We start from the raw sequence: 14,233 nt of genomic DNA on the forward strand, positions 1-14,233 counted from the left end.
ACTATTTTCATGAGAGAGGATCTAAAATCGGCACTGTAGAAGAGAGAGTTATGGGGAAAAGTTAATGGCTTTTAGCTCTAAAAGCATGTGCAATTGGGCTGCGAATACATTTCCATGAATTGTTTCCACATTAATGCTTGAGGAACTGTCAAGACACTTATTTTCCATCTATAAATGGCTCGGAATTGATTGGTGTTGACTGAATGGCTTTCGTTGACTGTATTTTCTGCTGTATGTTGTGTTTTCTGTCATCAGAAATGTAAGGCAATCTTTCTTTCAAAGCTATTTATTATATCAAGCAAGCCGAATGTCCAAAGCGTGCACGCTTTTAGACTGGTGCAGAATGAGAGATAAGCCACTGTTGAATACAGGTTGACCAATGTGGGACCTTCCCAGAATTAGGAACTTTGTCCTGTGTTCTGCAAGATCACACATTTACATTTTGGGATGGTGGACAGTTAAAGAGTTAGTAGAGGAGACTAAAAATCACAGCATTTTTAGCTTGGCACAGCATTAGTGTTTGGCAGTTTTGACACATTTTTTTTTCATATCTTGCATTTATGCATATTAAATGTTTGAAATAACGTCATATCGTGAGGTGATATGGATGTTCATGACTAAATGAATCAGACATGCTCTTATCATTTAGAAATGTAGTATTGTTGATTAGAATTGCATTATAAATAAACAGTACGCTATCCTACTAAAAAAACCACCTGACATGGCTGGAAGAACACAGAGTCTACACTGTTGCAATTGTGTTGATTGTCTTTACTATCTGAGTTTCCTTCAGCTACAGATTTGTCCACACATGTTTTATTACTCCTGGGACTTTATATGCAAGGGTGTCCTCTGATGATGTCAATGAAAGAACACATTTGTTTTACACTCCATAATGGTGCTGGTACTGGATTATTTGCAGTGGTGTAAAGTAATAAATTAGAAATACTCAAATTACTGTTACTTAGTAACGTAGTACTGTAACATAGATTTTAATGCCAGATTTGTACATGACTTAGTTAAAAAATGTAATTTTACTTGAATATGTTTTTAATGCTGCATCAGTACTTTGACTGCGACTGCTGTCACTACTTTACTATACACTATAATCAGTCCAGTTATTCCAGTCTAGGCAAGGCAAGTTTATTTATATAGCACATTTCATACACAGTGGCAATTCAAAGTGCTTTACATAAACAGGAATAAAAGAAACAAGTATAAGAGAAATAAAAACAAATAATAGAAATGGTAAAAATAAAAATAAAAATAAAATAAAATAAAAGCTGATAAAATGTTATAAAAGAATTAAAAAGAAGAGAAAAACATTCAGTCTAATGAAATTATCCATAGAAAAATTCCATTGGGCAGACAGACCTTAAGACACAGACGCCTTATAAATGCAAGAAACATGTACAGTATGGAAACATTAAACGTGTTCAAGAAAATGCTAAATTGTTACATGTAACTGTAATAGCGGCCAGCTAGTAAAGCTAGTAAACCCGACTCCCATGTGAAAAATCGCCGGTTCGATCCCAGCTCGGAGCGGGTTGGGTGGTGCAGGACTGGTGGAGTTACATTGGTGCCGTGACCCAAATGGGAGTGGAGTTTGGGGGGTGAGTGTAACAGAGCCCAGCTAGTAAAGTGCTGTGCAGGTAAACCTCACTCCTCTGAACCCGAAAAAGTGCTTTAGGTCTTTAGCCTCCTTGTTAGAGTAACCGACTTCCATGCAAAAAATTGCCGGTTCAAATACAGCTCGGAGCGGGTTGGCTGGTGTAGGACTGGCGGGGTTACACAACGACCAAGAAGTTGTTTAGATTGGATGCCTACTCTTTGATGACTGAAATGGCAAAATTATCTAAAAACAAAAACTTAATGCTCTACAGACTGTTACGTTTTCAAATACTCATTACTCTTCTTGAGTACTTTTAGAAGGGCTACTTTTTACTCGTACTATGAGTAGTATTTAGAACAGATACTTTTACTCTTCCTGTACTACAAGTTTTGACATACTTTTAAGTACTTTTTTCCAATAAATAATTTTACTTTAGTATAATGTTTTAGTACTCTTTCCACCACTGATTGTTTGTTTTATATTGTTATTGTCACATTTTTAACATTTTAGCACTTTATATGCAATGCTAATGGCACCTTTAAGGAGGCTAAGTGTCTACAGATGTGACATGATATTAAAGCAGCGGTTGGCTGTGTGTCCTTTCAGGTGTGAGCTGTGTGGATGAGTATGATGAGATGGTGGCCGTGTCTGAGTGTCTCCGGTGGGCCGGGCCGATGCCATCTCGCTTCAGGAGCTGTTGGGTGGCTTGCAAAGATGACTGTGCCTTCAGTTCCTGGTCGAAATTCTCTGAATGCTCTGGATGTGGGAGCAGACGGACACGCAAACGCACCATTACAGGTGAGATACAGTCAGATAACGCACTGGGTGATGCACAGAGTTGTAAACATGCAGCTTATTTAATGATAGAGGTAATAACACCATATATTATAATAGCAAAATGCAATGAGATGGGTAATCAAGGAGTTTCAGTTTTGCTCAATTAGTATTGTTCCTTGCCTAACTTAAAGCTACTAAACTTCTAGTTGAGGCTGATAATGCATAAAAAGTCAGGCACACAAAATATATTTCAAAATAATTATGTGTCCATAATATATGCATATTACATCCGTGTATTAAATTAGGGATAAAGTACCACTCAAAAAAATTACGTTTTTTACTGCTAGTCCAAACTACAATAGTTATTTGAAATGAGTTGAAATGACACAATTCTTAATTCTTTGGGGGGACAACTTTATTATTTTATGTTCAATCCACTTAAATGTATAAAAATTATTGAGTTAACTTAATTGATTTGTGTTGGGACAACTCAGCATTTTTTTTTACAGTGAGGAGGTTGTTATCGCAGAATAAAGCTAGATAGGCTTATCGGTTGTATAAACCTGACTTTATTCTGAGAAAACAATGACCCTGGATGTACTTTATTCCACTTATTACATGGCTACTTGCCACAAAACATGAAAATTAGACACAAAATATTGTTTTAAGCTGTAATAGTTTATACATTATTCTAATAAATGCAAAACTGACAAAAAATGAAACAGCTGAATGGAGGTGAATGGAGCATACAATAACCTGCTCACTTTTTTCACTTTTGGAATTACCAACCTACGTCACACATGGCGTCACACGGGTTTCCAGTTGCAAAAAAAGACTGGTTGCAATAGCAAACATGTTGTCTTGTGCAGTAGGATGCCAAATTCAAAGTCCAAGAATAGAAAACTTAACTTTTACCGTACACTACACCACTTTTAATGCCAACCGCAGACATTTTTGGCTAAAAGGGAGCTGAATGGAGTGAGGACCTAATTCAAAATGAATCTGGTAATCATGGAACATTATTTCTTGCACATGGCCACACAGAACAAAATTGTAGGCATCCAAAGATTTGTAGGCCTTTGACTTCTCTCTTGTAAAATCACTTGGAGTTTCAATGAGATATTTCGGGTTGAATGTTTTGCCATTTCGTCTTACCCAATATCCATTGGGAGGATGCCATCGCAAATAGACCTGTCACATGAACACCGCTCATTTTAACGTAAATTTTGCCAAATAACTGTGCTTATCACTGGGTGACAAGCTGTTGTAATATGCTGAAAGCATTATGTAAATAATTTATATACTGTAATATGTAATCAATATAACTTATCTCTAATACAACAACTTGTATTGGTGTCAACAGACAGGTGTCAAATCTGTACCGCATCGGATGTCATTCCCTCACTGTAAATGCTAGCACTCCTGGTTTTTCTCTGCAACGTCGCTGCGCGCGCATCCTGAATGTTTACAAACTGGTAATTCGTCTATTGGTATTCTGTTTACTTTTCATAATTATACTGACATGTGAACAAGGATTTTTAACTGTTTGGTTATATGTTCTTTCATTCACATGCTGCTTACAGCTCCTCAGTAAATATAACAACAAGATTAAAATATATGTATTTCTGAAAGTGTTTAGAATGGGAAACTCACACAACATAACAAATACTGCAACAATAGTGCAAAAAATTGTGAATTAACTAATCCTTCTACTGTAGCCAGGGGATAAGCTTGTCTATATCCAGACAAGTGTGGGTACAAATTAGTGGCATATTTCTGAAATCCCTTGAAGAGCTGGTACCAAGATGTACAGTGGTTTCTAGAGTGTCACAGTTGTAGTATCACTTGAGGAATATAAATTTAACGAAGGTAGGAAGCCGACAGACAAGTCTGCTTTAGCACATAAAGCAACTAAAGGGAAATCGGTCTTGGAAAAAGAAAGTGAACTTTAATTGTTCAGTGCTCCAATAATTGAGAAGACTTTTTCAATTATTTCATGATCTATTTTCATCTTCATTCTTTAAGTGTTACTGCACATATCCAATGTGTTTTGACAGTCCTGTCTATCATCAGACATCAGGGACCTGCTGTGAACCGCTCTACAGGCAGATTTAGAGCTGTCTGTTGGAGAATTACTGCAGCGCTTTCCGCTGTAGTTAGTTTGTTCCCATAAAAATCATGATTGGCTCTCATTAAGAACCTGCACATCTCCCGACATGACGTGTTCACTGTGTCGAATGAACTTTCAAAGGGTTTTCTTCACCCCGTACCTTTAGGAAATCCCACATCAAAGGTGAGCATGTTAAAATGTCAGATTTCAACCTAGAAATACGACAGGATCAAAACAAGACAGAAGTGAAGCATGAAAATTGCAGACTAAGGACATTTGTGCTTCTTGCTTAATTGAATGCACAATATCCAGCAGGTGTTGTTTTCTGGAGGTGTCATCAATAATGAATCATCGCTGTGGAAAAAGTGTGTGCGCTTGATGTACATATTCACACACTCGCGCACATGCGGGGAAAGCAGAGAGCAGATTGTCAGAGAGACTGCAGTGTACTGACAGAGATTTCACACTGTTAGAGCTGTTTTCTATCACTGACCGCCTCTGAACACCAAAAGCAGATGGAGGCTGGCAAACTCCTGGACACCAGTGAGAGTGTGACTTTCTCTATCTCTCTACCTCTATAACTGTGTCCATCACTATCTCTCTCTCTCTTTTTGGATACTGAATATAGAGGCTTGCTTTGAGAGATATTTAGACACAGACAGACAGGTAGGTAGGTAGGTAGGTAGGTATATATGTAGGTACAGTAGGTAGGTAGGTAGATGGGTGGTTTGGTGGGCGGATAGATGGATGGATGCATGGATAGACTTGCGGATAACGCTAAATCCAGTTTTCATCTGCCAGACTTTTGCATTGCACATAAACAGGCATGTCTGGGTGCAGGTAATGAATTGAGAGAGTACATACCTATACTGCCAATAAACACTCACCAGCCACTTTATAAGGGACACCTGACCAATTGCTCGTTAATGCAAGTTTTTAATCAGTCAATCACATGGCAGCAACTAAATGCATTTAGGCATGTAGACATGATCAAAATGATCCGCTGCAGTTCAAAGCGAGCATCAGAATGGGGAAGAAAGTTTATTAAGGGACTTCGAACGTGGCACGGTTGTTGGTGCCACACGGGCTGGTCTGAGTATTTCAGAAACTGCTGATCTACTGGGATTTTCATGCACAACCACCTTAAGGGTTTACAGAGAATTGTCTGAATAGAAGAAAATATCCAGTGAGAGGCAGTTCTGTGGGTGCAAATGCCTTATTGATGCCAGAGGTCAGAGGAGAATGACTAGACTGGTTTGAGCTGATAGAAAGGCCACAGTAACTCAAATAACCACTTACAATCGAGGTATAGAGAAGAGCCTCTCTGAACGCACAACATGTCGAACCTTGATGCGGATGGGCTACAGCAGCAGAAGACCACACCAGGTGCCACTCCTGTCAGCTAAGAACAGGAAACTGAGGCTACAATTCGCACAGTAGAAGATTGAAAAAGTTGCCTGGTCTGACGAGTCTCGATTTCTGCTGCGATATTCGGATTGTAGGGTCAGAATTTGGCGTCAACAACATGAAAGCATGGATCCATCCTGCCTTGTATCAATGGTTCAGGCTGGTGGTGGTGGTGTAAATGGTGTAGGGGATATTTTCTTGCACACTTTGGGCCCATTAGTACGAATTGAGCATCTTGTCAATGCCACAGCCTACCTAAGTATTGTTGCTGAACATGTCTACTGTGTACCCATCTCCTGATGGCTACTTCCAGCAGGATAACATGCCATGTCATAAAGCATGAATCATCTCAGACTGGTTTCTTGAAGATGACAATGAGTTCACTGCACTCAAATGGCCTCCACAAGCACTAGATCTCAATCCAGTAGAGCAACTTTGGGATGTGGTGGAACAAAAGATTCGCATCAGGGATGTGCAACCGACAAATCTGCAGCAACTGCGTGATGCTATCATGTTAATATAGACCAAAATCTCTGAGGAATATTTCCAGTACCTTGTTACATCTGTACCATGAAGGATTAAGGCAGTTCTGAAGGCAAAAGAGGGTCCAACCCGGTACTAGTAAGGTGTACCTATTTATATGGCCGGCAAGTGTAACGTTGCAAAGCTGACTGAAATATGGGAAAGTTATCTTTTAACTGCTTGCAATGTAAAGTGAACATAAAAGCAAAAATCATAAATGTTTGCGCTTATTAATTATTGTGAAATATTTGATGTACTTTTAGATGTGTCTGAAAAGTAATACCCAGTATATGGCCATCAACAAGTCCCATCCCAGCAACAAGTACTCCTGGTTTCCTTGGGATGATTCTCTGTGCAGCGAATTTGAAACACAAGAGCATAGCTGTCTCATCAAATATTCTCCGAGACAGTTTAATTTGGCTTTTGACTCAAGCAGAGATTGACTAAATCCACTGAGCATTGCATCATGATTGATGATGATCTTTCATCAGCATTATCTTTAAAGCTTTAGCTGTCAGCAAAACTGCACCAATCCCATTGATGCAACAAAGCGGAATCCTTCAATCAAACGACAAAACACAAGAAGCTTCTGAATCCACTACATCAAAGCATCATATTTCTTCGCTCTCCAACCTGACTGTGCATAATTGTCCAGCGCGGGCCACAGGTTTGACAGGCTGACGTGATTGTGCTTGGCAGGTTTGAGGACCCTGTTGAACGCTGGTCTGTCGGTGTCAGTGACAGCATGTCTAAAACGAGCATCTTTCCTCACGGACAGATCCTTTTATTTATATAACCTAATAATATTCATCATGTCTAATGGACATGACTAATTTGAAATGTTCCAGGAAGTGAAGTGTGCAAAGAGGAACTAATAGCCTCTTAAACAGAAGCCTTTATGATGTGAAATCTATTCATTTCTCTCCTCATTAGATAAATTAGATGTCTATGGTCCAGTGAACATGAGAGTTCTGCGGGTCTATGTTTGTATATTTAAAAATAAAGAATGTGGGAGAGAGAAAAAGAGACGCTTTTGGTACATGCAGTTCTTGTATCTAACTGCGTCATCCTCACCCTCAGGCCATTCAAGATGTATGTAACTTTTTCATTCGCTAGAACAACAATTTTAGGCTACAGATTGAAAAAAGTTTCAAAAGTTTATTATTGTTCGGCCTTTCGTCTATACAAAACAAACTCTTTGGATAATGGGTTACAGAATAGGAAGTCTTTAAACCTGTCTGGAGAGGCAAAACGCACTGAGAAGGAAGATCCCCACATGCAGGACTTAATTTGTGCTGGGACAAGCCGGATCCGGCACCTCATTTTACTGATCCCCCTCAAACACGCCAATGAAAAAAAATGCCCTATCCACCCACCCACCCCCGCTTTTCAATTTCTTCTGGAAATGCCCAACACTCTTCACTTTAGTCCGCGACAACATCACCCCCAGATGGGGTGGATGGGGGGATTCTTCAAAAAAGGAAGATGAGAGAGTAATGCTAGTTGGGCTATTTACAGTGAGTTTGTAATGATCCGATTGGCTTACTAATGATTACAGATGAGAGACCAGCTGCGATCAATCATATCACATGCGCCTCTTGAAATTTGTTTGTGAATCTTCACTTAATTTTATTGTATCTTACAGCTCTGTATGTGTTAGTTTACAGTGTCACATGCAGTTGTGGCATGCGTGTTACAGCATTTAAACCCATTTTCCATTGCCATGTGGATGCAGAGATTGTTTGAAATGATATGTGTATGGATGCAAAACTTGAATACGGACAACCACTGTGGCGACCCCTGATTAATAAAGGAACAAAGCCGAAAAGAAAATGAATGTATGAATGAACATTAAATTTGGGTTAAGAATTGCATAGTGTGAAATGACAGCTTAAATTCCCATGACTAATTGTTTGCACCAAGTAAAGTACAGTATGAGTATTGTGAAACGTCCCAAAAAAAAAATCCATAGCAGAAAAACCTCATGTTTTATTAAATATATCTTAATTTTAATTTTAAATACAAATGAAAGATTTGTGGGTCTGTAATTACATAAGATTTATTCTTTTCTACCTATTAATCTAGTTGTGTAATAAACCTGGCATTGTATATTACAATTATTGTTGGCTCTTTGACAAATAGCTTTTGTTCCTCTTTTGTACGCCGCTTTGGATGAAAGTGGATCTGCTAAATGAATAAATGTAAATGAGTAATTGATGACAGAATGCTCATTGCTAAGTCAAAAATAAATATTAAAAATTAACATTCTGAGCCTTTAGCATAAGCATCAATCCAAAGCATTTTATGTTAGAGTGAAGGTGCATGATTTTTATACATTTGTGGATTCCCTGACAGTCAAATACAACTCCAGCTTCTATTTAGCAGTGTAGCACATAATGCAGTGTGCTGCTCTTAAAGCATTAAATACAGTGCTCAGCATATATGAGTACACCCCTCACAAATTTCTGATTTAATAATAATAATAATAACTCCTTATATAGCACTTTTCTGGACACTCAAAGCGCTTTACACATTGGGGGGACTCTCCTCATCCACCACCAGTGTGCAGCATCCAAATGGATGATGTCAGCAGCCACATTGCACCAGACCACACACTACACACCAGCTGATTGGTGGAGAAGAGACAGAGTGATGAAGCCAATTATGATATGGGGATGGTTGCACACATTTGGCCAGGAAGCCAGGGTTAAAACCCTACTCTTTTTCGAAGGACATGCCTGAGATTTTTAATGACCACAGAGAGTCAGAACCTTGGTTTAACCTCTCATCTGAAAGACAGCAATCACTGAGCAGTATAGAGTCCCCTTCACTATACTGGGGCATTAGGACCCACACAGACCGCAGATTGAGTGCCCCCTGCTGGCCTCACTAACACCACTTCCAGCAGCATCCTAGCTTTCCCATGTGGTCTCCCATCCAGGTACTGACCAGACACAGCCCTGCTTAGCTTCAGTGGGCGACCATGTGAGAGTTGTAGAGAGCTAGACACAGGCTTATATTATATATTATATTTGTGCATATGCATTAGATTAGTCTGTACTAACAAAATAGCTTTTGATAAAGATCCAGAATTAGTCCAGTAAATTTATGTTATAGAAAAATATTAAATACAATTTTTTTAAAAGAGCAAAATTCAAAAGAAACAAAAAATGTGTAAAACTTTGTTGAAATTTCGCAGTTTGTAATTTTTTTTCAATATTTTCCATGTATTTAAATGTATTATATTTCTATTTCAAAATATGCTTGGTGACTAAAATATTATTTTAATAAATATGTCTGTTTAATAAATCTGTTTTGTTCAAATGCGCCAAAATATATGACCTATATTCACTGAGAAATGGATAAATATATTCCTTTTCAAAATGGGGTGTACTCAATTATGCTGAGCACTGCATATGTTTAGCACAGCTGGAACCCCTCTAAAGTCCTAGCACAGTTATTCTAGAACTGATCCTCCGTAATAGTGTTGTCCAATCGTGCTCCAATGTCCTGTAGATGTTTTAGTTCATTCCTAACTGAAACACTTCTGCTTGGAAATTTCTAATAACCACAAAGTCCTTAATTAGTTGCTTCAGATGTTTAATTAAGGTCGTGGCAGAACAGTGGCCCTCCAGGAGCAGGAATGGACACCCCACTCCATCATATAAAGTGTGCCAAAAAACGGCGTGTTTGCTTGGAGAAGTGATTCTGTGAGTCTTTCTCTTGTCACTGAGCGTTTCCACTTCAGTGTTCTCAGAATAGTTCCTTAATCGTCCCCTGGGGATGTTTGCAGTGGCACTTAGCAGTCCACAGTTGACAGCAGAATGAATAATGGTTCAGCTATCCAGACATCATTAATGATTTAATAATTTTCAAAGACAGATTACACACATGAATGGGGTCTGGATGTTTCTTTTGAGTGGCACCTAAAATTCAGCCTGTTATATTTATTACTCTCTCTCTCTTATTTTATCACCATTTTCAGGTCGTAGCCGAAAACAAGACCGATGTCAGCGGGAAGACTTGTACCCTCTGGTGGAGTCCGAACCCTGTCCGTGTGAGGAGTTTGTGTCTCAGCCATACGGTAATTGGTCGTCTTGTATCCTGTCGGAGACCCCGGCACAGGGTTGGAGGGGTCGCCGAGAAGCACGCGACTGTGGTCAGGGATTGCGCTATCGTGCAATGTCCTGTCTAGACCACGAATCCCACCTGGTCAGCCCAGACCTCTGCAGCGAATCAGGTTGGTCTACTTGTTTTCTTCTCTTTTTCCTCGCTCTCACTAAAGAGCCAAGTAATTCGTCTCCGCTGGGAAGGCAAGCAGTCATTAGTCAAATAGGAAGCAGTGGGGTGCCCTGAACTGTCAGTGTAAATTAGACGGAGGTCTCAGAAACGGCACCAGGTGTTTCGGCTAACGTTGTTAGACTGATAGTGAATGGCAGGGGCTTGGCCGCTCTTATTGCTCAACATGCTCTTTCGCAGGTCTGGTGGAAGAGGTCTGCTACATGCCCTGCCCTCTGGACTGCAAGCTGAGCGACTGGTCACCGTGGTCAGCCTGCAGCACCTCCTGTGGCAGTGGACTGAAAATCAGGTCCAAATGGCTACGAGAGAAGCCTTTCAACGGCGGGAGGCCGTGTCCAAAACTAGACCTCAAAAATCAGGTGAGATGTGCGGCCCCTGTAGGCAAAATAGCATCTCTGTGGGTTTTCACCGACCATATGGTTGATCGTCAGTACAAGCGAGTAATGAGAATCATTAGGGTCTATGATCGCAGGCATCATGATTCAGATAATCGCTCATGTAAACTGTTTCATTTAGAGCCTTCAACGCATCCGTTTTTATTGAATGCCTGAAATATCCCCAACGGAATATATTTAATCCGCCTAGAGATACATTTTGCATTTTCAGCACGGTTAACATTCAGCTCATTACCATTTCACCGGTTAATGTATGCCTCTTCATTAAGTGCAGTTTACCGAATGTACTTCAGCCTCGAAGCTAAAGCATGAACAAACACAATCTCCTCGTCCTTTAAATAGTTCCTCTTTCTCAGCGAGACGGCACAAAGGTGCTAACAAGTGTCCATGTAAATACTGCTCCTGATTGCCATAGATTTGTGCTCTTCACAGAAAAACATGCCCATTAGCGCAGGCTGTCTGTTTCCGTGACCTCTCCTCTCCTCCTTTCACCATCAGCTGGTTAAGACTGTTTGTATAAGTGTTGTGTTAAACGTCGTTGCTTTATCTCACTAAAGTACACATACGGGTCGCACATTGTTCATCGTCGATCTCAATGATAGAAATGCTTATTTGGTCATTAGCGGGGTGCTTTATGCATGAGCAAGGCTATTGTTTGAATTAGACATCGCCACATCTGCGAAAAGCACGGTAAAGCATAAAGTAGGGACATTCATCTAGCAGTACGTTTGCGACAGCTTGCTCCCAGATGGGTCGTGCTTTAAAGGGAAATGATATTATAAATGTGCTGTGTGTGCTGGAACGGGCTGTAGAGGACACACTGGTTTCTAGAGGTCAGTATGCAGATGAGGCAGTGTGCGTGAAAAATATTCAAATGCATTCTTTTGCGGCTGTGTGTACAGATGGTTAAGTGCCTACTAACAACTTTTATGGACCCACTGTTTAACGGGACTCAAAATACCCCTCCGCAAAAGGCAGAGTTTGCCTTGGCTAATGCCCCCTTCAGTCTTTTGGGGGGATGAACTCTCACTGTTAACATTTTGCAAACGGCCGCTCTGTGGTCCTGGCAGACTGGCTGTGCAGCTGGTGGTTTGTGAAGCTGCCCACTCCGCGAAGGTGTGGAGATGGAGAATTCTTGGTAAACACAGTAGAAAGTCACCAGAAAAGCCACAGCGGATTCATGTGTGTTTGAGTTTGAGAGCGACCCTGGAGAAAATTGTATCGCTCTGAGGATGCCCTTTCATAGCTCTGAAGATTTAATGGAGTTCTCAGAAGGGTTTGATGGGAAGTGTTGAAGTTCATATTGAAATCTCTCCGTATTTTATCGCAGACTTTGGTATCTTGGTATATCTGAGCACATTTATTGGTTGGATCTATTCTGATTCTGAACTTTAAAGAAGGCTACTTTTTCCTACATTTTTATGCATTTGGCAGACACTTTTATGCAAAGGGAAAATGCATTAAGGATAACATTTTATCAGTTCATGCATTCCTTGGGAACTGAATTCATATTGGCATTGGCAATGCAGCACAAATCTCCATTTGCTCTTCATTTTATCTGAATATTGATGCCCCTTATAAAAGAGGTCTTAACCAAAATAAAAATAAATAGAAGAAGAAAAAAGATACTCTTGCTTGAAACATAATTATAGCCTTTAATTTGAGAAATGTAAATTATTTTAAAGATTTTTATAGCTTGCCATTATGTGTCAAGATTAAATTTAATAATTTGTTATCTTAACTTAAGGCGTGCTGAGGCAACAAACCAGTTTTTTTGCCCACAACCCCCCCATACCCCCCCTCAAGCAACAAACCACTTTTTTGGCTCACAACACCACCACCCCTCCCCCCCCGACACCACCTCCACCCCCCCTGGATTTGACCTGTCTTCTGGAGCAAAAGCCATTTATGAGCCATTTTTGGACCATAGCCTGCTTGAGCTAGTAGTATTCAAGTTAGGTTTAGCTTTTAAATGTATTTAAATTGAAATATCTTTATATTAAAATATATGTGATGATCATGGATATGTGAAGAAGCATATTTGATTGAGAAAAGACACTTTTTGTTATTATGTACTAAAACGGTAGTTTTTCATTTGTTGCCTCAGGGCAACATTATGCAGTAAGACCACTTTTGTAAAAATAATAGCATCATATAGATGGAAATGTGCAGAAATGCATAGTTATCACCATAATATATATTTTTTGCTTTACTGTATATTGTTTCTCACAGGTAAAGAACAAGATTGAGCAGTTAGGCTCATTCTTCTGACAGTGAGCTTGAAGCATCCATAGATGCCAATTACACTTGCAAAAAGCCACAGTTCTGCACAGTTTATCTTTAACCCTGCGTAAACAAACCTGATTGACTAATTGAGTTCTTCGAGCTTGTTTGAAACCTATAAGTAAGTGTGTTGAAGCAGGGTTGGAACTAAACTCTGCAGGGCTGTGGCCCTACAGAAACTGAGTTTGATGTGCATATGGATTCAGCCCACTTGACGGTCATGGATACACAGAAAGGGAGCTACAGAGTGCCAGGATTCGACAGTTCATCTAAAAGAGGGTGCCAGAGTTCCAGAGTTTAGTTGCCAACCTGCCAATACGGCCCGCCAGGACAAAGTTAGGGAACCCCTGACCTAAACCAAGTAACAAAAATGTGGCACAAACCTTTGCTTCACATCCACCAACCACTGCTTTCTGAGGTTCCACAGTGAATAATATAAATTGGTAAATAGGTACATTCAATAGGTACCCACAGAAACCCACAATACACCAATTATGGCTAGTTTTTGATGAAATATTACTTGATGATATTGTGTATGTTAAATTAAAACTTTTCTAATGTATTTATGGCTTGTTTGTTGCTCAATTCACATATAATAATTTACAGAAAACCTTGGTGTTTTAGCACGTTGTTGAGGCAACAAACCAAAACCTGGTGGGGGGTTTAGGGGGAGCACATTTTATGATTGAGTTATTATCAATCCACCCCAGCACCCAAAAATTAGGGTGAAATGTTTTTTCCTCATAAAAAATCATGTGTCAATATTTTTTACTGCACAACTATTAAACCATAATTTGCAATTATGCTGAATCTTTGTCCATATTACTA

At 39.7% G+C, this 14,233-nt stretch overlaps 1 protein-coding gene across 1 annotated transcript in view; it reads left to right on the top strand.

Annotated features, from left to right (window-relative positions):
- The window catches only part of thsd7ba (thrombospondin, type I, domain containing 7Ba), a 402,582-nt gene that overhangs the window by 299,915 nt on the left and 88,434 nt on the right, over positions 1 to 14,233 (top strand). The window contains exons 14-16 of the mRNA XM_056465204.1: positions 2,219 to 2,410; positions 10,414 to 10,668; positions 10,908 to 11,086. Of these exons, the coding sequence (XP_056321179.1) occupies positions 2,219 to 2,410; positions 10,414 to 10,668; positions 10,908 to 11,086 (626 nt within the window). The remainder of the gene's footprint in view (positions 1 to 2,218; positions 2,411 to 10,413; positions 10,669 to 10,907; positions 11,087 to 14,233) is intronic.

The sequence above is a fragment of the Danio aesculapii genome, chromosome 9, assembly GCF_903798145.1.
Source record: "Danio aesculapii chromosome 9, fDanAes4.1, whole genome shotgun sequence".
NCBI lineage: Eukaryota > Metazoa > Chordata > Actinopteri > Cypriniformes > Danionidae > Danio > Danio aesculapii.